Here is a 25,150-nt window from a genome sequence, read left to right on the forward strand (position 1 = left end):
CCCTAATCAAATTCGGTTCATTACACGACACTCAATCCAGAATTGCCTTTCTCCTAATGGGCTCAACCAAAAATTGCTTTAAAAAGCATGTCATAGTATTCTACAAATTCCATCTCTTGGGATACAGCACCGACCTGATTTTCCCATCTACCTGCATATTGAAATCACCATGACTATCATAATACTGGCCTTTTCACATGCCTTGTCTATCTCCTGTTGTAATTTGTACCCAACATCCTGGCAACTGCTCAGAGGCCTGTACATAACTCCCATCAGGGCGTATTTACCCTTGCAGTTTCTTAACTCTGCCCACTAGGGTTCTACATTTTCGGATTCTGTGTCACCTCCTTCTAAGCATTTGATTTCATTTTTGCCAACAGAACCACCTCATCCCTTCTGCCTACCTGCTTGTTATTTCGATACAATGTGTATCCTTGAATGTTAAGATCCCAACTGTAATTTTCTTTCAGCCACATTTCAGTGGTGCCCACAATGTCATACCTACCAATCTTGACCTGTGATACAAGATCATCTACCTTATTCTTACTATGTGCTTTCAAATATAACACCTTCTGTTTTATATTCATCGCCCCTTTCGATTTTGCTCCTGTTACACTTCAACTCGTTTCGTTGTCTGAAATTTTGCCCTATTATCTGCCTGTCCTTGATCACATCCTCACTACAAACTTGTATACCAACTGCCCCGTGCTCAGCCCTATCACTCCAGTTCTAATCCCCTGCCTCATTAGTTTAAACACTCGCCAACAGCTCTAGCAAGCCTGCCTGTAAGTATATTGGTCCCTCTCAGGTTCGGGGGTAACCCATCCTTTTTTTACAGTTCATACCTTCCCCAGTGATCAAGGAATCTGAAACCCTTCCTCAGCACCAATTCCTTAGCCATACATTCATCTGCTAAATCATACTATTTTTACCTTCACAGGTGTGTGGTACAGGCAAGCAATGAAGAGATTACTAACCTGGAGGTCCTGCTTTTCAACTTTCTACCCAATTTCATAATTTCTCTCTTCAGGACCTCCTCCTTTTGTCTCTGGTACCAATACGTACCATGACTAGCAGCTGCTCATTCTCCCTCTTTAGAATATTGTAGGTCCAATCTGAGTCGTCACCGATGTCCTGCTTGGGTGTAATTAGCTCCCTATATGCACTGTCGATCAACCTCTCAGCCTCCGTAATGATCCAGAATTCTTCCAGTTCTTTCTCCAGTTTCTTAACCCAGTCTGAAAGAATCTGCAGCTGGATTCACTTCTTGCAGGTGCAGTCATCAGGGACCTTCGAAGTCTCCCTGCCTTTCCACATCCTGCAAGAGGAGCATTCTACTATCCTACCTGGCATCCCCACTACTCTAACTGTGCAACAAGAAAGAAAAATTAAATTAAATGATTTACCTACAGACCACATCTCCTTGCTGAAGCCTCTATGAGCCCAAGCCTGACTTTCCACTCTTAACGCTGCCCACTCCCACAAAGGCCGCTCTGCTTAAACCTAACTTCCTTTTATTGGCCCTTGCCATGTGCCCAGTTATGCACAATCCATTTCCATCTCAGGAACTGTGGTGCTGTCCCGACTGCCCCTGCTTGCTTTTGAGCTTTCCTGCTATGCAATCCAGTGTCTCTCGGGAACCGTGGTGCTCAGAAACAATAAACTAAACGAAAACTAACTAACTTGTTTGTTATTCAACCACTCAAACCAAATGCAAAAGGACAGAGGAGAGAGATAGGATGGGGCAGCTTGTGTTGGAGAATTTGATTGTTTTTGTCTTCCAGAGCAATCATGAAGTATTGGATGACACATTGCTTGAGGTGGTCCCTGGACTCAGAAAACCAGAGAATTCACATAATAACTCTGAAAATGTCAAAAGGAATGTCTGTGAAAAGAGAGAGCTGGCAAATGTGGAAGGAAGGCAGTGGTTAGTCAGGTTGACTGTTGTAAGGATGAGGATGGAAAGCAGGTATTGGCCAGGATTCTGAAGAACACAGCAGCACTGTGGTTAACTTAATGGTCTGAAAGCTAGAGATCTGGACCACTGTCCCGGAGACATGAGTTTGAACCCCACCATTGCAGCTGGGAATTTAAATGCACACTTATAAAGAGAAGAAAAAAATCTTCCAGATCACTGGCATTCAGGGAAGGAAACGTTCTTTCCTTTTGTAGAACAATAAATTCTGATGCCAGCCAGTAACATTCATAGCCAATGAACCAAGAAATACTGTAATGTAGATAGGAAAAATTTAGAAGGAGTTGGCATGGTCAAACAGACTGAAGGATCTGTTTTTGTGCTGTATTACTCTATGACTCTGCTCTTTGATCTATTCAAGAGAAATTCGGGTGCCGTGCTCAGTGGATGTTCTGGCTTGAAAACAGTGTAGCATTTGTTCTGGGTAATCCCTCCTGGAGTAATGTGACAATGGTAGAGGAATTTGTTCTGGGTAATCCCTCCTGGAGTAACGGGACAATGGTAGAGGAATTTGTTCTGGGTAATCCCTCCTGGAGTAATGTGACAATGGTAGAGGAATTTGTTCTGGGTAATCCCTCCTGGAGTAATGTGACAATGGTAGAGGAATTTGTTCTGGGTAATCCCTCCTGGAGTAATGTGACAATGGTAGAGGAATTTGTTCTGGGTAATCCCTCCTGGAGTAACGGGACAATGGTAGAGGAATTCTCAAAGGCTGTTGTGAACGATGATAGAAGTCAGGACCTGAGTGAAGTTGAGGCTTTACGCAATGAATTTGGTAGTGGGTGTGTCAGGGAGTCTGGTGGAGAACAAGTTGACAGGAAAATGGAAGAGCAATGAATTTGGAAGAGAGTGTGAAGGAGGAGTTTGGGATTGACACTTGGTTGACATTATCTGTGAGTGGTGTTCAAATCCCATTTCATTGCTCATTTCTTTTTATGTTTCTTCTTTCACAATAGTTACCTAACATTGCTACATTCAGCACCCCACTAACTGTTTCTTAATATGTCTGCCTCTCTCACAAGCAAGTTCTTGAAATTTCCTCATTTTTTATTTTCCTTTAGGTCTTCCCAACTACTAAACTGGATTCTGGCAAAGAGAAGGCAGCTAACGGAGATGAAATCTGGAACTAATGATCCCGAGAAGTATGGAGATTTGAAATCTGCACTGGAGGTTTGTTGACTGTATAGCTATGCCCAATGGAATGGTATGATACAAAACAAACGCAGAAGCTTTGTCAGTCCAAGGGTGGAGACAGTGGGAATGGTCAGAGCTGAAAACAGAGACTGGGCATAATTGAAAGAGACTGCTGGTGTGGAGAATTCAATGTCTATGCCATCTAGTGATTGACCACCCAGGTGGTACATGGGGTGACAGTAGAGGAGGTCCAGGATAGGTCATCTGACTTCCCATTCCAACCAAGGTTGATGTTGGAATGGGAAGGGGAGTTGAAATGGCTGGCAACCAGGAGCTCCAAGTGGACACTGTGGACAGAGGACAGGTGGTAAGGACTGCTATGATGGTGGTTCAGGAATAATCCAACATTAGGCTGTGCTCAAAGGGTGACATGGCCGGGGAACGATGTCACAATGTTACACCCTTCCATCAGGTGAAGCTTCCCCCAGGGCATGGATCCTGGCTCAGTGATAGCCGCCTTGCCTCTGGTTTACTGAACAGTTGTACAAGGACACCTTGGTGCTCCCCACCCTCCTCTGCAGCTTAGTATGTAAAATGTTTCCATCAGCTTCACTGTTCACAGAATGGGCCAAAGCTACTCCAGGTGACATCAGCAGAGGTGACCAGAATTGGCCTAAAAGGTGTGTTGCAAAGAATAGCTAAGGGAGGGGGAGGTTTGAGGATGGAATTTCAGTACCTTCAATCCAGGTGACAGAAGACACAGGTGGCAATGGTTGAACAAAAGAAATTTGAAAGGGTCGAGTCACCAAAGGAACATGGTGAGGGGGGGAAGTGGGCTTGAGGAATGATGCATGACTGGACAATGTTGTGCAGTAGGGAGGAGAGCAGTCACAGATTTGAAAGCAAGGACGAAAATGGTAATATGAATGGATTTTTATATATGTTTAGCAAATTAAGGAAGAGGCCGACAAAGAGGAGCCCAGCCTGTTGTGGTTGCGAAACAGACTTGATGCACTGATACCGAACTCCTGTGTGGATGAAGCAAAAAGAAAAGAAAGTGAACTATCCAAACTATCAGCTGAATTCAAGGAGCTCCTGAAGCAAATTGCTGAGGTACGAGAAATAGTTAAGAGAGTGACGTGATGTGGAACCGGTCTAACTGTGTACTATGCTCTTCAAATAGAACGAGTGCTTCGAGTAGTTCTGACGGAGGGTGCCAGATTTGAAATGTTACCATCGACTGTTTCTCTTTTCACATATGTGGCCCAGCTTGCCAAGTTTTCATTTGTTTTTAATTCAGCTTCTGCAATTTTGTTTAATTTTCTTAGAGCTAGGAGAGTTGTGAATTGTTATATTTCCTAATTTATGTAAAATTTGGCAGTTCGTGTTGCCTTCCCATCAGCATCGCATCATTTAATTTCCACCTGACACATCCCTTTGAGCAACACCATGACCATATCCCCTGCTAATAATTCACTGTTCTGGTAGACCCTCTCTTCACTGTTCTGATGGACCCTCTCTTCACTGTTCTGATGGACCCTCTCTTCACTGTTCTGATGGACCCTCTCTTCACTGTTCTGATGGACCCTCTCTTCACTAATCTGGTGGACCCTCTCTTCACGGTCCTGGTGGACCCTCTCTTCACTGTCCTGGTGGATCCTCTCTTCACTGTTCTGGTGGACCCTCTCTTCACTGTTCTGGTGGACCCTCTCTTCACTGTTCTGGTGGACTCTCTCTTCACTGTTCTGGTGGACCCTCTCTTCACTGTTCTGGTGGACCCTCTCTTCACTGTCCTGGTGAACCCTCTCTTCACTGTTCTGGTGAACACTCTCTTCACTGTTCTGGTGGACCCTCTCTTCACTGCTGCTGAGTCCTGTACGAAGTTGCCCCTGTTGGCAAGTGCAGGAGGTCACGCTCTGAGGACCAGATCCTCTTCTTCCCTCAACAGACTGATTTTCAACCTCCCCAGAGGCCACACATGTCGCACTAGCTTTGCTCCAGCATTAGGTGAGATGGGGGTGCAGTCAATATAATTAATAATAATGAATCATCTTCAAAATATTGGCAGTCAATCCAGTGCATGACTATATCCAAGAAAAATATTAGCTTTTCTTTGATTATTCATTTTTCTATTTGTTTAAGCCATTATTTCAACAACAATTGATAACCTTGCAGATTACAAAGTTCAAAGTAAATATATGTCACCCTGTGATTCACTTTCCTGTGGGCTTCACAGTAAATACAAGAAACACAAAGGAATCAGTGAAAGCCCATACCCAGCAAGACAGACAAATGACCAATGTGCTGAAGACAACAAACAAATACAAAAAAAAGGAAAAAACCAAAATAATAATAATAAATAAATAAATAAGCAATAAGTATCGAGAACATGAGATGAAGAGTCCTTGAATGTGAGTGAATAAATTGTGGGAACATTTCAGTGATGGGGCAAGTGAAGATGAGTGAAGTTATACCCTTTGGTTCAAGAGTCTGATGGTTGAAGGGTAATAGCTGTTCCTGAACCTGCTGGTGTGAGTCCTGAGGCTCTCCTTGCTTTATTCTGAGGTTCCTGCCTACTTTAAGAAAATCAATGCTATCCCAGTACGGAAGGAAATTCAATGTGCCTTAATGACGACTGCCCAGTGGCTCTGACATCCATCCTCATGAAGTGCTTCAAGAGTTTCCAAGTAGGCTCATCACCAAAGTCTAGACGCCGGGAATCAATGCCTCCATCTGCAATTAGATCCTTGACTTCCCAACCAACAGACTGTAATCAGCAAGGATAGGCAGCAAAATCTCTGCTAGGATTATTCTAAACGCTGGTGCTCCACAAGGTTGCATCCTCAGCCCCTACTCTACTCACTGTACACTCGTGGTTGTATGCCCCGATTCTGCTCTCTCTCCACCTACAAGTTTGCGGATGATACCACCATAGTGGATCTGACCTCAGTGCTGATGAGTCGGAGTACAGGAAGACGATAAGGAGCTTTGTAACATGGTGTTATAATAACAACCTCTAACTCAATGTTAACAAAACAAAAGAGCTGATGATTGACTTCACATAGGGTAGTGGTGCGTCTGTTCCTGTTTGCATCAGTTATTATTATTATTACTTTATTGTTGCCAAACAATTGATACTAGAGCGTAGAATCATCACAGCGATATTTGATTCTGCGCTTTACACTCCCTGAAGTACAAATCGATAGTAAATATAATAAAAATTTAATTTATAAATCATAACTAGAAAATAGAAAAGGGGAAGTAAGCTAGTGCAAAAAAACCGAGAGGCAGCTCCGGATAATGGCGTTGAGGTTGAAGTTGAGAGCTTTTAGTTCCTGGGAGTGAGCATCACCAGTAGCCTGTTCTGTTCCAATCACATAGATAGCTGACCAACACCTCTACTTCCTCAGGAGGCTAATAAAATTTGGCATGTCCACTTTGACCCTCACCAATCTTTATCAATGCAACACAGGAACCATCTTATCAGGAGGTACGATGGCTTGGTATGGCAACTGATCTGTCGTGACCACAAGAAAATGCAGAGTTGTGCACACAACTGAGCACCTGATGGGAACCTGCCTCCCCTCGATGATTCTGCCTATACGTCGTGCTGCCTTGGTGAAGCAGCCAGCATACTCAAATATCCCACATACCTCGGAGCCCTCTTTTCCCCTCTTCCATTGGGCAGTAGAGACAAAAGCCTGAAAGTATGTACCACCAAGCTGACGGGGAGCTTCTACCCTGCAGTTTAGTGGTTCTCAATCGTTTCCTTGTCCAATAAGATTGACTCTTGCCCTCACAATCTACCTTGTTATGATCTTGCACTTTATTGGTCACCTGCGCTGCACTTTCTTTGGAATTGTTACGCTTTATTTTGTGTTCTATTACTGTTACATTGCTCTACTTCAATGCGCTGTGTAATGATTTGATTTTTATGAACAATGTACAAGACAAACTTTTCAATGCACCTTTGTACATGTGGAAATAATATTCCAATTCCAATTCGAATGTAGACTCTGGCTTTTCACTATTACCGCTGTCAAGTTAGCAGGCTGGTAGTCTCCCTCCCTGTTTTCTTGTAGGGTTATATTCACTGCTCTCCAATCTGCAGGAATCATTCTTAACTGTTTTTAAAATTGGGAAGCAGTTTCAGTAGCCAACTTTTTAAAAACTAGGATGTAAATCATCAGTTCCTTCAGATTTATCACTTTCCAAAGACGTATAGATTTGTAGGTTAGTTAGTCAATTGTGTGCGATTGGGTGGTGGGGGTGATATAGCCTGAAACCGTTCTGTATTTCTAAATGAAATTTTAAAAAACTTCTCCAGTGTTGCTTTTAACTAATACTTGTTCTGTTTGCTTCCTTATTTTCACCGAATCTTTGCTTTTACAGAATATCTGGAAGATTTCTGTGAAGTCAGACACTGAGTTTAATTCTGCAGCCGTTGCATTATTCCCCATTTTAAACTCTGTCAGCATTAAATATTTACTTGTACTAGCCTTTTCCTTTTTGCTCTTGTGATCTGGTTTTTATGTTCCTTGCTGGTTTATTCTCATCATTTATTTTCCTTTTCCGCGTGACTTTCTTGGTTATCTTTTCTTGAATTCTAAAATGCGCCACTCCTCAAGCTCTCAGCTTTTTCTGGTGAGACAAGAAACTGCAGCTGTTGGAACCTGGAGCAAAAACCGAGCTGCTGGAGGAACTCGGCAGGTCAGGCAGCATCTGAGGAGGGAAATGCACAATTGAACTTTTGGGTCCAGGTGAAGGATCTGAAATGCCGACTTTCCATTTCCTTTCCTCTCTAGATGTTGCCTGACACTCTGAGATCTTCGTTTAGCTTATTACTGTTGCAACTGATGGGCTTGTCAGCCTTTTCCTTAAATTGAATGGATTCTCAATTTCACTTGGCCCACTTTCCCTGTTGTGCACTTGCGCCGCAAAAGAATTCGTAGCAAATCATGCATTATTTCCTTGAAAGCCTGCCTAGCTACTGTTACATACTTTAAAGTAGATTCAAAGTCTACCACAACCAATCTGCTACTCATACCTTTGTCATTTCCTTTGTTTGGATTTCATAAGACCATTTCATAGGAGCAGAGTTAGACTATCTAGCCCAGCTGGTCTTCTCCTGTATTCATTCATACTGAGTGTTTTTTTTTTGAACCCCATATTTCTGACTTTTCCCCTTAACCCATAACCCCATTACCAATCAAGAACTTATCAATCTTTTCCTTAAATACACCTAATGAATTGGCCTCCACAACCCTCCGTAGCAGCAAGTTCCATAGGTTCACCATCCTTGGGCAGAAGAAATTCTTCCTCATTTCAGTTCTAAAGGTACATCCCTTTATTCTGAGGCTGTGCCCTTGGATCCTAGACTCCCCTACTAAGACTAAGGAGCTGGTGGTAGACCTGAGGAGAGCTAAGGTACCAGTGACCCCTGTTTCCATCCAGGGGGTCAGTCTGGACATGGTGGAGGATTACAAATACCTGGGGATACGAATTGACAATAAACTGGACTGATCAAAGAACACTGAGGCTGTCTACAAGAAGGGTCAGAGCCGTCTCTATTTCCTGAGGAGACTGAGGTCCTCTAACATCTGCCGGACGATGCTGAGGATGTTCTATGAGTCTGTGGTGGCCAGTGCTATCATGTTTGCTGTTGTGTGCTGGGGCAGCAGGCTGAGGGTAGCAGACACCAACAGAATCAACAAACTCATCCGTAAGGCCAGTGATGTTGTGGGGATAGAACTGGACTCTCTCACGGTGGTGTCTGAAAAGAGGATGCTGTCTAAGTTGCATGCCATCTTGGACAATGTCTCCCATCCACTACATATGTACTGGGTGGGCACAGGAGTACATTCAGCCAGAGACTCATTCCACCGAGATGCAGCACAGAGCGTCATAGGAAGTCATTCCTGCCTGTGGCCATCAAACTTTACAACTCCTCCCTTGGAGGGTCAGACACCCTGAGCCAAAAGGCTGGTCCTGGATTTATTTCATAATTTACTGGCATAATTTACATATTACTATTTAACTATTTACGGTTCTATTACTATTTATTATTTATGGTGCAACTGTAACAAAAACCAATTTCCCCCGGGATCACTAAAGTATGACTATGACTACTGGAAACATTCTCTCCACATCCAGTCCACCAGGGCCTTTCGGTATTCGGTGGATTTTAATTTCCATAGAGTACAGACCCAGGAACATCAAGTGATCTTCATAAATTCAGCCTTTCTTTCCCAGGATCTTTATTACGAACTTCCTCTGAAACCTTTCTGGGGCCAGCACATCTTTCATTTTGAATGACATCACCTTTGACCTCAACGTAAATTCCAGTCTTGCAGTCAAGTATATTCAAGACAGAGATTGATAGAGTTTAGGATATTAAGGGAATAGAGGGAGAGTAATGCTAAAGTAAAAGATCATTCCTGTAGAATGGAAGATTGAATGCAAAGGTTCAAACAGCCTTTCCTCCTCCTATTTATGATTTTCTCATATCGATGGATTTTTATAAGGTGAAAGTATCACATAACATTGCTCAAAACCCAAAATAAGTTTTGAACTATGTAGATAATAGAATAGAAGAATCACCTCAAGAGACCCATTAACCCATTCCATATTTTCATTGCATAGCCTACAATTTCTTGAGCAAAGCGTTAAGGGAAATCCTTTCATCAATCAATGAGGAAAATGATTGTTGTTTTAAGTGAAACATTAGGATGAACATGACTGTTGACAGATTGTTGTGTCCATTCTCTGTGCATATAAAGCTGGAAACGGTCCTAGTGCACCCAGTGCCAATGCAGTGTATTGTCCATCTGGGCATCAAGGGTCTGCTTATCGTCTGCCAAGTTCGCCAGCGCTGGTGCCAACTTTGAGGTGCATTTGGCCGAAAGAGAGAACTGAAATTTGGATGTTTGCTGTCCTTCATTACTCTCATGAGCGGGTCTGCTTTGTCAAGCTGTGAACTCCATAAAATGCATCCCTTTTGCAAAGAATGCATCTTGTGAGCGAAGATGTGCATTTGTAGACACAGTGCTTGTGTGTCTAATAAATAGATGCCCTTGTTGCAGCTTATGAATCCTGTAACACCATTTGGTTTGGTTTGTGAGACTCTCACACCACAGCCCTGTTAAAGTGCCTGTTATTTCTCCCCAGTCTGACAAAATGCTGTCCGCTGTTGATGAGTGTGTTCAGCTCAAAGACCACGTGAAGAGTGCCTTGGAGCAGCTTGCTGACTCGCAGAAGCAGCTGCGGGTTGAGGAGGAGAGGTTGCTAAATTCAGCAAGCCTGGAGGAAGCCCAGAGACTCCATCTACATCATCAGGTACTGATCTTGCCCACAGAAACGCAGATTGGCTCAGGATTTGTGGAGAAGTAGAGACACTTTATTTGTTAGAGTCATAGAACCATACAGCAAAGAATAAGATCCTTTGGTCCTTTGGCCCTTCAGGTGTGTATCTGCCATCAATCACCCATCTACACTACCCTAATTTTATTTCTTCTCTCCACATACCAATCAATGCTTTTGAGATTCTATTAAACCTAGAAATTAAGTCTTGGCCACTGAACAACCTTCATTAAAGGTCACCAGACAGAAAGAAACCACTGGCCCATCCAACACATCCTCTCCAATTATGGTACGAGCCCCATGCATTGACAGTAAAGTTGTTCACCATTTACAGTATCAATTCACTTGATCAGCTGCAGATCAAGTTTTAAAAAAACATTCAATATTGAAAACTGTGGGCCCAAAGGAGAATCAGTGACGTTGTCTCCTTGGATTTTCAGGTGGCCTTTGACAAGGCGTTATGCCTGAAGCTGCTTAACAAGCTATGATGGTGCAGAAAGAGACGGATTAGGAGAATGGGCAACAAACGGCAGATGGGCTACAGTATCAGGAAGTGTACGGTCATGCACTTTGGTAGAAGAAATGAAAAGGGTTGATGATTTTCTAAATGGAGAGAAAATACAAAAAAACTGAGGCGCAAAGGGACTTAGGAATAGGGGCTTCCCTTCCCCCACTATCAACTCTGCTCTTAAACGCATCTCCCCCATTTCACGTACATCTGCTCTCACTCCATCCTCCCGCCACCCCACTAGGAATAGGGTTCCCCTGGTCCTCACCTACCACCCCACCAGCCTCTGGGTCCAACATATTATTCTCCATAACTTTCGCCACCTCCAACGGGATCCCACCACTAAGCACATCTTTCCCTCCCCCCCCCTGCATTCCGCAGGGATCGCTCCCTTCGCAACTCCCTCGTCCATTTGTCCCCCCCATCCCTCCCCACTGATCTCCCTCCTGGCACTTATCCATGTAAGCGGAACAAGTGCTACACATGTCCTTACACTTCCTCCCTTACCACCATTCAGGACCCCAAACAGTCCTTCCAGGTGAGGCGACACTTCACCTGTGAGTCGGCTGGGGTGATATACTGCGTCCGGTGCTCCCGATGTGGCCTTTTATATATTGGCGAGACCCGACGCAGACTGGGAGACCGCTTTGCTGAACATCTACGCTCTGTCCGCCAGAGAAAGCAGGATCTCCCAGTGGCCACACATTTTAATTCCACATCCCATTCCCATTCTGACATGTCTATCCACGGCCTCCTCTACTGTAAAGATGAAGCCACACTCAGGTTGGAGGAACAACACATATTCCGTCTGGGTAGCCTCCAACCTGATGGCATGAACATCGACTTCTCTAACTTCCGCTAAGGCCCCACCTCCCCCTCGTACCCCATCTGTTACTTATTTTTATGCACACATTCTTTCTCTCACTCTCATTTTTCTCCCTCTGTCCCTCTGAATATACCTCTTGCCCATCCTCTGGGTCCCCCTCCCCCTTGTCTTTCTTCCCGGACCTCCTGTCCCGTGATCCTCTCGTATCCCCTTTTGCCTATCACCTGTCCAGCTCTTGGCTCCATCCCTCCCCCTCCTGTCTTCTCCTATCATTTTGGATCTCCCCCTCCCCCTCCAACTTTCAAATCCCTTACTCACTCTTCCTTCAGTTAGTCCTGACGAAGGGTCTCGGCCTGAAACGTCGACTGTACCTCTTTCTACAGATGCTGCCTGGCCTGCTGCGTTCACCAGCAACTTTTATGTGTGTTGTTAGGAATCCTTGTGCAGGATTCCCTAAAGGCTAATTTGCATGTTGAGTCTGTGGTGGGGAAGGCAAATGCAATGTTAGCATTCACTTCAAGAGGACTAGAATATAAAAACAGGATGTGATGTTGAGACTTGATAAAGCATTGGTGAGGCCTCACTTGGAGAATTATGAACAGTTTTGAGCCCCTTATCTTAGAAAGGATGTGCTGAAACTGGAGAGGATTCAAAGGAGGTTCACAAAAATGATTCCAGGATTGAATGGCTTGTCATATGAAGAGCATTTGAATGCTCTGGGTCTGTATTCACCAGAATTCAGAAGAAAGAGGGGTGACCTCATTGAAACCTATTGAATGGTGAAAGGCCTTGATAGAGTGGATGTGGAGAGGATGTTTCCTATGGTGGGAGAGTCTGACCAGAGGACGTAGCGTCAAAATAGTAGAGTGTCCTTTTAGAATGGAGATGAGGAGGGACTTATTTTGCCGGAGGGTGGTGAATCTGTGGAATTTGTTGCCACAGGCCACCTTGGAGGCTAAGTCTTTATGTATATTCAAGACAGAGGTTGATAGATTCTTGATTTGTCACTGTATGAAGGGATACGATGAGAAGGCAGGAGATTGGGGCTGAGAGGAAAATTGGTTCAGCCTTGATGAAATGGGGGAGCAAACTCGATGAGCCAAATGGCCTAATTCTGCTCCTGTATCTTATGGTGTTACGGTCTCATGGAATTCTGCTTCTGGCTTGGTCAGCCCTCTTCACCTGCAGTAACAAACTAATTTTTAACCAATAAGTTTTGGCTGATTGTGGGGTCCAGTTGTGTATACAATCGGTGCAGTGTTTACAACATGACATGTAATTGTTTGAACCGTGCTTTCGATTGACCTGAGGATGTGGGAAAAATTAATGCTTATACATCGTCCCAGATACCTAATTGGACATTGTGTCAATTTGAATTAACTCATTTTGGTCTTGGCACTCAATTCCTAATTTCACTGTTATTCAGATTGCTTAAATCGTATTACTAAATTGCAAGTTTTGTAACTGGAAAAAACGGAATGGTCAGGTATTAGCCAATGAGCTGGAAGCACAGCGAACGTTGGAAAAAACGGAATGGTCAGGTATTAGCCAATGAGTTGGAAGCACAGCGAACGTTGCGACAATGAAGCTGAAATTGAGCAACGATCTCGGGTGCTGCAGAATCTGTTTCACGTGTAACGAGAAAAGGGAAATACTTTAATTAACCTTGAAAGTCCCTCCCTAACAGCATTGTTTGAAAACACACGTCTCAAGGACTCCATCTCATCACCACCCTCTCAAGGGCAACTCGGGACGGGTAGTTAAGTGCTGGCTCAGACTGAGAGGCCTACGTCTGATAGATGAACTAAAAGCTGTCTCTGCTAAAAGCTGGTAGCTCTGACACTGCCACGCTCTTCCAGGACTGATTCTCCAATGGTACTACGTTCCCACATCACCGAGTGACGTGTGGCACTGAAACTCCCCAGTAATGTTTCACTGCAGGCACCTCCCCCATAGCATGATCCCTTTCCCATAAAGGCCAACACTCCCATGTGCTGCAGTGGAGTACTTCCTCTGTCAGTGTGGTATCCCCTCATGATGCACAGAGCCCAGAGTGAGTTCACAGAGAACAGGACAGACCAGGAACCGCCCTTCTACCCACAATGTCTGTGCTGAACGTGAGGACAGGTTAAAATACATTTCCGCGGCCTGCATGTGAACCATATCACTCCAGTCCCTGTATCTGCATGTGTCCATCTAAATGCCTGTCAATCACCACTATCATATCTACTTCCGAAGTTATCTCTGCCAGTCTGTTCCAGGGGTCTGTCACTCTCTGAGATTCCCCTTTACCATAAGTATATGTTCTCTCATATTTGAAGTGTTCTGGGTTGGATGAAGGGTGCTGTCAATTAAGATGGGTAGAATAAGCAAGTTTAGGACATTTACGCTGTTAGAAGTTTTCAAAGGCAAATGAATGTGAAACAATTTTTCTTTGGGTGTGAATTTCATTCTGTATGGCTTTAATATGACTTGAGCCATCCTCATTATCCACAATTGGTTCCTGTTCTTTCACCTCTCAGTGTAACTGCTGGTTTCCAAATTCCAATGTCGCCACTTATGATGCTGCCTCAGCCAGGCAACTTCAGCTGAAACCTTTTTTGCAAGTTTTTGTTACCTTTGCACGTGATCTTTCCAGAGGTTCCACCACCAGCTCATCTGTATCTCATGCGTGGATCCTGGTCGGCACCAAGTTCTCTTCAATTGTCTCTCTTGTTTTTGCATATGCAGATACCCTGAGGTTTCATCCTTGCTTTCAAATTTCTTCAAGGCCTTGTCTCTCCCTTAATCGAATCCTGCCTTCAAACATTCTGGGATCTCTGGGTTCCTCTGAGTCCAGCCTCATGTCTATCTCTCACTTCCTTCAACCCTTCATTATGCTTTTAGCTCTCTAGATCCTAGATCCTGGAACTTCCTTCCTTAAACCATCTGCCTCTCTTCCCCCCCCCCCGCCCTTCATAGAGATCAGATTCGTTGGCCACAATTTTTGTCACCAGTTCTGATATTGCCTTAAATAATTCCAATTCAATTTTTTTGACAATATTCCTGTGATATTTTTGAAATGTTACCGCTCTCAAGGTTCCTAATTACATCCAAATGCTGCTGTTATTCTGTAATTGTTTTTTTTCTGTAAAGTAAAATAGTTTTGACTCCACAAACACGCAGGAGCAAGTCAAGCAGTGGGTGGCGCAGAGACTCGATGTACAACAGCTGTTTGCTCGTGGGAAGGAGCTGCGTGGTGCTGCCGACCTGACCGAGTCCAGCCTACAAGAACTGCAAAGCCAGGAGGCTGTCTTCAATGAAATGGGGAAAGCAGTGGAGGATCAGCAGAAGGAACTGAAGGTAAAGTTCACTCTGAGTCAGGGTGGTATGGAGAAGAACTTATTGCCAAGCATTTGTTCCATTGGTCGTGGGTTTGAGAGAAGTCCAAGAAGACTGTGTGTTTCTGGCAAATTCTGCAGTCGTGGAATGCACGACCAAGCCATGAGATGTGTTACCGATCTAAATGTCTAAATATGAGAACGTCTGCAGATGCTGGAAATCCAGAGCAACACACACACACACACACACCAAGTTCTGGAGGAACTCAGCAAGTCAGTCCATGTTTTGGGCCGAGACCCCTCTTCAGGACTGGAATGGAAGGGGGAAGATGCCAGAATAAAAAGGTGGGGGAGGGGAAGGAGGACAGCTAGAAGGTTGTAGACGAAGCCAGGTGGGTAGAAAAGGTAAAGGGCTGGAGACAAAGGAATCTGATAGGGGTGGCAACCAGAGAAAGGGAAGGAGGACCCGGGGGGAGGTAAGAGGCCAGAGTGGGGAATAGAAGAAGAGGGCAGGGGTGGGAAAACAAGGATTTCCCATGTTTTGTATGGTGCCGAGCTTCCAAACTGAGGCAGCCGACCCAGGAGGTGACTGCTTCATCCCGGTCTGACATGTCCTTCAAGTAGTGAAGAGGCTCTGGAGAGGCAAGAGGCATAGCTGGAGGAATATCGAGCCTCTGCCTTTCTCCAGTAAAGTAAGTATTTATGAAACACAAGGGTTTCTGCAGATGCTGGAAATCCGGAGCAACATGCAGAAAATGCTGGAGAAACTCAGCGGGTCAGGCATCATCTATGGAGAAGAATGAATGTTGTTCTGATGAAGAGTCAAGGTTCAAGCTACATTTGTTAAATTGGTATGTATCAGTACACAACTCGGAGATGCATCTTCTCCAGACAGCCACAAAACAAAGAAAACCATGGAAGCCATTCAAAGGAAAAAATCAACCTTCCCATGCACAAAAAAATACCAAATCATGCAAACGGCAACAGGACCATCAAACCTTTCCTTTCAGGGTTCTTTTGAAGACCCTGACCTGGAGTTACACGCAAGCTTTGGTTCTTTGCAGGAATGGGAGGGGGGATTGCTGCTCGCTGCCACTTATGCATGTGAGGGGGGAGCTGGGAGGGACTTTGGGGTTCTCACTTTTAACTGTCGTTCATTCTTTAGGGCACGTCTCTGTTTTTCTGGTTGTTTTGCAAAGAAAAAGCATTTCAGGATGTATATTGTATACATTTCTCTGACATTAAACTTGACCTTTGGACCTTTGAATTCCCTCTTCCACGCGCAAAAAAACAAACAAATCATGCAAACGGCAACAAGACCTTCAAAGCCCACCCCCACACACAAATACAAACAAATTGTGCAAACAGGAACAAGAAGAACAAGCCCCCAGTGCAATATTACAATTTGTGCAAATGACAACAAGAACATCAAACCCCTCACGAGCAAAAAAAACAAACAAACTGTGCAAACGGCTACAAGAAAGAACGGGCGAAAACACAGAATATAAAAGCATAAAACTGAAAGAGTCCGAGTGAACTACAGTCCAATCCGTAAACTGCAGACCCAGAACTTCGGTGTCACGCTCCTACAGCACTGACGGAGAGAGAACATTCGAATGCAGGGGCCTTCCCTCAAGAGCAACGAGCAAGAGACAGTCATCCAGCAGCAGTGAGGGACAGGCTGGTAGACTGGGCTGAACACTCACTCACCTTCTGCACTCGCCTCGATGATTCAATTTTCTTGGCGCTTTAATCAGCGAGAGATGAAGTTGGTCAAGGGCTCTGAGCTTCTGGGCCTCGAGGCTGCTCAGCTCCTGGAATCTTCTCGGAGACAGCAAAGATCCAGATCGCTCAATTTTTGTTCAAGCTGTAGATTACAGGCCCCAACAATACCAGAAACACATTTAAAGTAAAAAGAAGACGTGAAAGAAACAATTTCGTGGACTATCTGGAAGGTGTCGCCCAAGGTAGAGTTGTTAACTGGCACCATTTTGATTGAAATGCTGACTGCTTATTCCTCTCCATAGATGGTTCCTCCAGCATTTTGTGTGTATTGCTCTGGATTTCCAGCTGAATCTTCTGTGCTTATAAAGTATTTCTGCAGCTTGTCCAACTCTATGCTAGTCCAGTCAGTGCTTTCCCAGGGATGTTGATGGTGGGCTACTTGGCAATGCTATTGGGTATCATGGGGAGATGGTTATTGCAGGGCACTTGCAAATGAAGGAAAACAACCATCGATAGCACCACGAGGTCTAGTGGCATTTGTGGTAGGTGAAGCTGATTTGTTGATTTTCCTTCTGGTAAAGGCAACACTCATCGAGTGGCAGCTCTTTGAGGAAGAGAGGGGGGAAGTGATGGAATTTGTGGCTCGTGCTGGAACCAAGGTGGATTGCAATCGTCCCTCCAGCAGCCTGGAAAGCCTCAGCTCAGAGCTGGATCAAATGAAGGTAATTTTACCGGCTCACAATCAGATGTCCTTGAAACTCTGAGCTCCAGTTTGTGAGTAAAATTGAACTTTGTGCATGGAAAATTGAAAATTCAGAAATTTCATACAGTTTTCAAAGAATGAAATACCCTGGGGCAGTATCTCAAGAATATTTCCTTTTGGGGTCATATTTATTTTAAACTGTTTAACCTTCTCTTTTGCGGTTATTGATGTTCCCAGTGTTTTACTGCCAAGATGCACATATCATATCTCCCAGCGTGTGGTGCCTGCTGGTTTCTGACAGCTTGTGTGTCTTTGTGTGTGACAGGCAATTTGCAGAGACAGTGAAACTAAGACAGCTCAAGCTGAAAGCCTGTTACACAAATCTGAAGACATCAAACTTGGTCCAAAGAGTAATAGCTCCCTGCAGCAACACACCAGAGAGATGAGCGAGAAAGCTGGGAAAGTACAGGAATCCCTAAGGAACTAGTAAGTCTTCATCCTCTCTATTGTTGTCTTGCCATATTAACACTTACTCAGTGTTAATTTCCTCGATAAGCAGCATCTCTTGCATTCCTGCTCTTTTTCCATAGCATTTAATACCTGTTTTCCTTTCATCACCTGTACGTTAACATCGTCTCTGCTTCAGTTACTAACTCCAGTAATGCACTCCATTGCCTCACAACTCTCTGTGTTGACTGATGCTTCTGCCATAAATCTTCTGTCTACAAGATACACAGCCAAATACTGTTGGAGGCTGATTTCATTGTTTGCCTTCTGCAAGATGGTTTGATAAGAATAAGTTAGCCTGTACACGCTGTGCCTTGAACTTAGATCAGTAGCTTTTCTACTAGAAATAATGATGCTTATCTGCAGTATCTGCCTATTCTCCATAAGAATGGACATCTGTCATTTAAGCCCATTGCCCATTATGACAGATCACCAGAGATTTTCTTATTCGTTGTTATAAAAGCCTGCTGCTTTTACCCTGACGATTATTTCAGTCCATTCTTTATTAGTTTGAAATCTGTCACTTTAGTTAATTGCCCACGATGATGTGCCATTTTAATGAATTTTTAAATTGTTAATTTTTGCTGAGAGTCTCATCCCTGCTGTTACTCTCATAGTCACGTGTGCATGGACACCCGTGCATGCATCCTGCACACACGCCACACACATGCCCCGCATACAGTACTGTGTAAAGGCTTAGGCACATTCTGTATATCTATACAGCAAGAGTGCCTAAGACTTTTGCACAGTACTGTATTTGTCAATGTGGAGCGGAGAGTGAGTTTGTAAATCTGGCAGGAGCAAAAGCTGTTGGGATTGGTGAATGAAGGTGGAGCACTGCAGGAAGGGTGTGGGACAGGTGGCAGAGAAGGAGTGCCTGGGCAGTGGGGGGGGGGTGTGGGTTCAGGCACACCCAGCCCTAAGACACCAGGCAAGGCCATTTGATTCCAAACAATTGGCTTATTGATCGTTACAGAATGTCTCTCTGGTGCTTCCTGCTCCCTCCCCTCCCACTTCGCCATTTCACAACCATGTCCCCTCCTTTTCCCAACCATGTTTCCTCTCCCTGTCCCCTTCCCACTCTCAGTCCACAATAGAGACCCATATCAAAATCAAATTTATCATCACTCACATATGTCATGAAATTTGTTTTTTTATGGCAGTAATACAGTGCAATGCATAAAATTACTACAGTATTCTGCAAAAGTCTTAAAGCTATGTATATGTGTGTGTGTGTGACTAAGACTTTTGCACAGTACTCTATATGGACTGACCCCACACGCACATGCACGCACGCACGACTTGGATGGTCTCATGGGTTTTAGTGTCACTAGTTAGTCCTCGACACGCGACACTGACATTCAAGGAAATGGACACATGGACATTAGTAGCCGTGGTTCAACGAGGAGAGAGATGGATGGTTACTGATGAATTTCATAAATCTGAACGCACAGCTGACAATATATGGAGCGGAGAGAGCAAGTTTTTGAGAGGACTCTAAGTCTGAGGAAGATTGCTGAGGTAGGGATAGACAGGGCATGGATGGGCGAAGAAAAGATCCTGAGAAGATTAAGCTCAGTGATCTCAAGGACCCATTACTGAAAACCCTGCAATCTACACTGACCCAGGGGATTTAAACTTCCTGCCTTTTGCCAATCCCATTTGGTTTTGTGCTTTTCTCCATATGCACCTCTCCAGCCTTTCTACTGTCATCAGTTCTGTTGATTGAAGAGAAATCTAGAAGATGGTTTATTTTGACCCATTTCTATTAATTTCACAAGTGTCTTTCTTTTTTGCTTCAGTGTGAAGCACCTGGAAGAGATCAAAAGTTTGTGGGAGAATTTTTTGGCGGAGTTTGAGTCATTGGGGCACTGGATGACAGATGAACAAAAAGAGCTAGATGCCGTGCAGGATTTGTCTATCCCATTGGAGGAAAAGCTCTCCAAAGTTAAGGTAAGTTGCCCCTTCCTATAATGATAATTCTAAACTTTGAAATCTATCTTTGAAAATGATAAAATCATGGCTCCTTCTTCAGGGAAAAAAAACTGAAAAATAAAAACAACCAATCTATGTCTTTGACTTGTAGCATCTTCTTGACACAGTTCTTGGTAAGTCTAAAGAACTTAAAAGTTTGGAAGAAGAGTCGCAGAAGCTGAGCCAGTTCGTTACCTCAGGCGAGATTGCACACGTGAAGGCCCGATTGACGCAACTAACTAGGCAGTGGGAAGAACTCCATCAAAACACCCTGGAGGTGAATAGCAAACTGGGGGACCGAGTCTCACTGCAGCAGAAGTATGAGGAGGACTTCAAAAAGGTATCTGCACGATGAACGAACTTTAAAGTTACTCTGCGCTTGACTATCATGTGAAAGAGCAGTCCAGTAGGATGAAGGACTGTTTCTGTTCTGAGATTATAAAGTGATGTAATACTGGCGTCTTTAGCTTCCCTTCATGCTACCTCTTCACATATTGGTTCAGGAGCACCAAGATGTTAACTGAAAAGAGAAACTTACATATTAAGGCAACTTCAGATTATCATGATGATGAACTGATTCTCATCTGCAGATTTCCAATTACATAGAGAAACAGAACGATTCCTGCCTCTAAACCTTAATGTTTTATCTTATTCATTCTTTGTTTAGTTCTTCATCGGTATTGTATGTGCTTTGCCTTTTAATATCTCTACAGGTCCAACAGATGCTAATCGACATGGAGACAACGTTGAAGGGCAAGAGCAATAAGTCCTGCTCAGCATCTGAGGCTAAACAACTGTTACAGGCTCACCTGGTATGTTCATGGTTCTGTGGTATGGTTCATGGTGAGTCAGGGGTTATGGTGGACAGGGGAAGGGAGCTGCAGTCTGTAAGTGAGGGAAGGACAGAGATATTCAATGAAAGAATTTGGAAAATTATAGTGAGCCCAGTGTTTCTCTGAAATAAACGTAAAACAAAAGTAGCTGTGTTATTCTGACAGGTAATAACTGTATCTGATGAACTTATGTCTTTGTTTATGGCAAGAAACAAAAAAAGAGTTTTATAGAGTCATAGAGAAGTACAGTACAGAAACAGGCCCTTTGGCCCATCTAGTCCATGCTAAAACCATTTAAAATGCCTACTCCCCTTGACCTGTACTGGGACCATAGCCCTCCATACCCCCACCATCCATGTACCTATCCAAACTTCACTTAAATCTTGAAATTGAGCTCGCATGCACCACTTGTGGTGGCAGCTCATTCCACGTTCCCACAGCCCTCTGAGTGAAAGAGTTTCACCTCATGTTCTCTTCAAACTTTTCACCTTTCACTCTTAAGACATGACCTCTGGTTGTAGTCCCACCCAACCTCAGTGGAAAAAGCCTGCTGGCATTTATTCTATCTATACCCCTCATAATTTTGTATACCTCTATTAAATATCTCAATTTTCTATGTTCTAAGGAATACAGTCTCAATCTATTCAATCTTTCCTTATAACTCAGGTCCTCCAGACCTGGCAACATTCTTATAATTTTCTTTGTACTCTTTCAATCTTATTTACATCTTTCCTGTATGTAGGTGAACAAACCTGCATACAACACTCCAAATTAGACCCCACCAGCGTCCTATACAACTTCAACATAACATCCCATCTCCTGTACTCAATATTTTGACTTATAACGGCTAATGTGCTAGAAGCTTTCTTTACGACCCTATCTACCAGTGACACCACTTTCAATGAATTACGGGCCTATATTCTCAGATCTTAGCTGGCTGTTGGCGTAGTGGCATCAGCGCTGGACTTTGGAGTGAAGGCTGCCGTGTTTGAATCCAGCCGGCTCGCTTCCACGCTTTCCATCCGTGCTGGATTGAGCATTGAGCTAGCAACTCGGCCTCATAAAAATAAGAAAGCCCGCTAAAAAAACACTGTCATGACGGCGTCCTGATAACTCCACTCGGAGTTGAGGGCTTTCTTCTTCTTCATTCTTAGATCTCGTTGTTCTGGCACACTCCTCAGTGCCCTATCGTTCACTGAGTAAGACCTACCCTGGTTGGTCCTTCTGAAGTGCAAAACCTTGCACTTATCTGCATTAAATTCCACCTGCCATTTTTCCAGCTGATTTTTCCACCCCTCTCCAAGCCATGATAGTCTTCCTTGCTGTCCACTACACCCCTAATCTTACCAGCCACATGATTGATATAGATGAGAAAGAACAAAGGACCCAGCACTGATCCCTGTGGCACCCCACTAGTCAAAGGCTTCCAGTCAGAGAGGCAACCATCTACTACCACTCTCTGGCTTCTCCCACAAAGCCAATGTCTAATCCAATTTACTACCTCATCCTGAATGCCGAGTGACTGAACCTTCTTGACCAACCTTCCATGCAGAACCTTGTCAAATGCCTTGCTAAAGTCCATGTAGACAACATCCACTGCCTTACCTTCATCCACTTTACCGGTTACTTCATTGAAAAACTCTACAAGATTGGTTAGACATGGCCTACCACGCAGGAAGCCATGCTGACTATCCTTAATCAGTCCGTGTCCATTGAAATACATGTATATTTAGTCCTTTAGAATACCTTCCAATAACTTTCCCACAACTGATGTCTGACTCACTGGCCTATAATTTCTGTTCCCTTAACTAATGAATCCCCAATCACCACAGCGTGCCTCTTGTCCCCCCTTCCTTCTGAGTCACAGAGGCAGACTCAGTGCCAGAGACCCGACCACTGTGACTTTCCTTTGTTAGGTAAACCCCCTCAGCATTATCCAAAGTGATATACTTGTTGTTGAGGGAGATGGCCACGGGTACTCTGCATTGGCTCCTTGACCCCTTTCCCCTTCCTGTCACCCAGTTTCCTGTATCCTACACCTTGGGTGTAACTGCTTCTCTATATGTCCTATCTATTAGCCCCTCGGCCTCCCAAATGATCTGGAGTTCATCTCGTTCCAGCTCCAATTCCTTAACGCGGATTGTTAGAAGCTGCAGCTAGATGTACTTCTTGCAGTTGTAGTCGTCAGGGACACTGGAGGTCTCCCCGCCTTCCCACATCCTGCAAGAGGAGCATTCCAGTATCCTGCCTGACTTCTCTAGTGTTCTAACTAATCAAATGTAGAGAATTGGGGGTGGGGAGACCTCTATCTGCAGCTTTTCTTTTCTGCCTTCATCGACTGAAGCCTCAAAGAGCTAATGCTGCAAAAAGTCCACTCTAACTCTGTTCACTCTAGTGATGGCCACTCCACGCCCCTACCTTCCTTTAATTTGTTCTTGCTAAACAATCCCAAATGCCAATAATTCCCGGGCCAAAGCTCCAAAAAAACTGCCGTGAGTTGTTGCCTTTTTATACTCGGTCAGTGAACCTGAGTGAATTCCATCCTCGCAAGCTTCTGCTCTGGTCAAAGTTTGGGAACTGTTTAATTAACTAATACTTATTTAACCGGGAATTGTTTTATTATTGTCACACGGACAGATACAGTGGAAAAACTTTGTTTTGCAGGGCAACCATGTGGATTGTTTCAAATGTAATCAAGGTCGTACAAAGGGAAACCAGTAGGAGAATGTAGAATGTAGTGTTATAGTTACAGAGAATGTGCAGTACGGGGCCATGACAAGGGAGAGTGAGAGATCAAGAGCCAATCTTATCATACAAGAGATCTTTTCAAAGGTCTGATAACAGTGGGATAGAGCAGTTCTTAACCCTGATGGTACTGAAGTTGTTTTCAAGCTTTTGTGTCTTCTGCCTGAAAGAAGTGGGGAGAAGAGGGAATGTCCAGGTGGGTGGGGCCTTTATTTGGCTTTAATTATATTTGACTAAATAATAAAGTGGTTCTTTCATTATGAAGTAATTCTAATATTACTGGCAGTTTCTGATTGTTTTGGTAACATCTTTGGGATGCAGGAATTTTTCTTCAATAGCTCTCTCCTCACCAGACATTCCTTACAGATGTTGATAGCCTTTTAACAAAATGCCTACAGACATGAATAAGTCATGCAGTTTCGGTAATAGGCTGTAATGGTAAAGGTCTGCTCGGAGCCATTTCTGATTTGCTCACTGCATTCTACAGTACATTTGCCAACAAAGAGAGTGAAATGTTCACTTTAACTCTGATTGTATAATGCAGCGTGTGATTGACTTCCTTATGCAGTGGCCCCAAACAATCTCATCCTTTCAAAGACCAAATTATCCCAGATTGTGTCCTTAAGCTTTTTCTTTGGTTCTTTTTTTATTTATTTTGTTCTGTGCTAACAAATTTTCATGCACAAGAAGTTACAGTTTTTACTCACCCTGGTTTCCTCTGCACAGAAATTCTATCAAACCATTGATCAGATGAAAAGTCAAATGGCGTCACTCTCAACGAGCGCCCGCAAGGTCAGCAACCCAAGCGAAGCTGCTCAGCGACTGAGTACCCTGCAGGAAAAGTTCGAGGATTTGCAAGTTTGTGTCAAGGAGATGGAAGAAGAGCTGGAAAACAGGATGTCTCTCTGGCAGAAGTATGTAGCCTGGTGAAGCTCCCACTATCTTCACTAGACATTCCTTACAGACGTAAGGAAAGCATACTTAGTTAATTTTTCACTGACTGCTTCAGCACACGGCACACATGGCTACTTTCCCAAGGTGCCACAGTCAACAGACTCCAGAGCAAATCACCCTGTTCCTGTTTTCTTGTGTTCATACTGTACAATGAAAGTGCATTGCATGAAAATACGCACTCAGTGCGCGACAAAGCATTTAATGTACGTTGTACAAAGAGGCATCTGCAGGGATGCACAAACACACAATGTATTACATAGTCACTGCAATGTTATAAGCCTACAGCACTTCATTAGCTGGTTGCAATTTTACTGTGGTACAATCTACCTATCAACAGCCTGGGTCTTTAGTTTTCTCCATGTCCCTCCTAAAGATACAGCTAACAAATAATTAGTTAATTAAGGCTTCCTATATAGAGAGGGAACAAAACTCTTTCCCTCGTTAATTGTTCAGCTTACTTAAACAGAGTCATGGCAACACGGACAAAATGCCAGAGGAACTCAGCAGGCCAGGCAGCATCTATGGGAAAGAGTAAACCGTTGACATTTCAGGCAGAGACGTTCATCAGGACCCCTCATCATCCTTGC

At 43.9% G+C, this 25,150-nt stretch overlaps 1 protein-coding gene across 16 annotated transcripts in view; it reads left to right on the forward strand.

Moving 5' to 3' along the window:
• Nucleotides 1–25,150, forward strand: part of syne1b (spectrin repeat containing, nuclear envelope 1b) — a 504,374-nt gene that overhangs the window by 140,529 nt on the left and 338,695 nt on the right. For all 16 annotated transcript variants that reach the window (XM_063056272.1, XM_063056279.1, XM_063056269.1 and 13 more), the window contains 10 exons: nt 3,037–3,145; nt 4,058–4,222; nt 10,277–10,444; nt 14,968–15,144; nt 17,429–17,569; nt 17,876–18,036; nt 19,860–20,010; nt 20,144–20,371; nt 20,745–20,843; nt 24,336–24,523. In XM_063056272.1, coding sequence (XP_062912342.1) covers nt 3,037–3,145; nt 4,058–4,222; nt 10,277–10,444; nt 14,968–15,144; nt 17,429–17,569; nt 17,876–18,036; nt 19,860–20,010; nt 20,144–20,371; nt 20,745–20,843; nt 24,336–24,523 — 1,587 coding nt within the window. The remainder of the gene's footprint in view (nt 1–3,036; nt 3,146–4,057; nt 4,223–10,276; nt 10,445–14,967; nt 15,145–17,428; nt 17,570–17,875; nt 18,037–19,859; nt 20,011–20,143; nt 20,372–20,744; nt 20,844–24,335; nt 24,524–25,150) is intronic.

Source organism: Mobula hypostoma, chromosome 8 (genome assembly GCF_963921235.1).
Source record: "Mobula hypostoma chromosome 8, sMobHyp1.1, whole genome shotgun sequence".
Lineage (NCBI taxonomy): Eukaryota > Metazoa > Chordata > Chondrichthyes > Myliobatiformes > Myliobatidae > Mobula > Mobula hypostoma.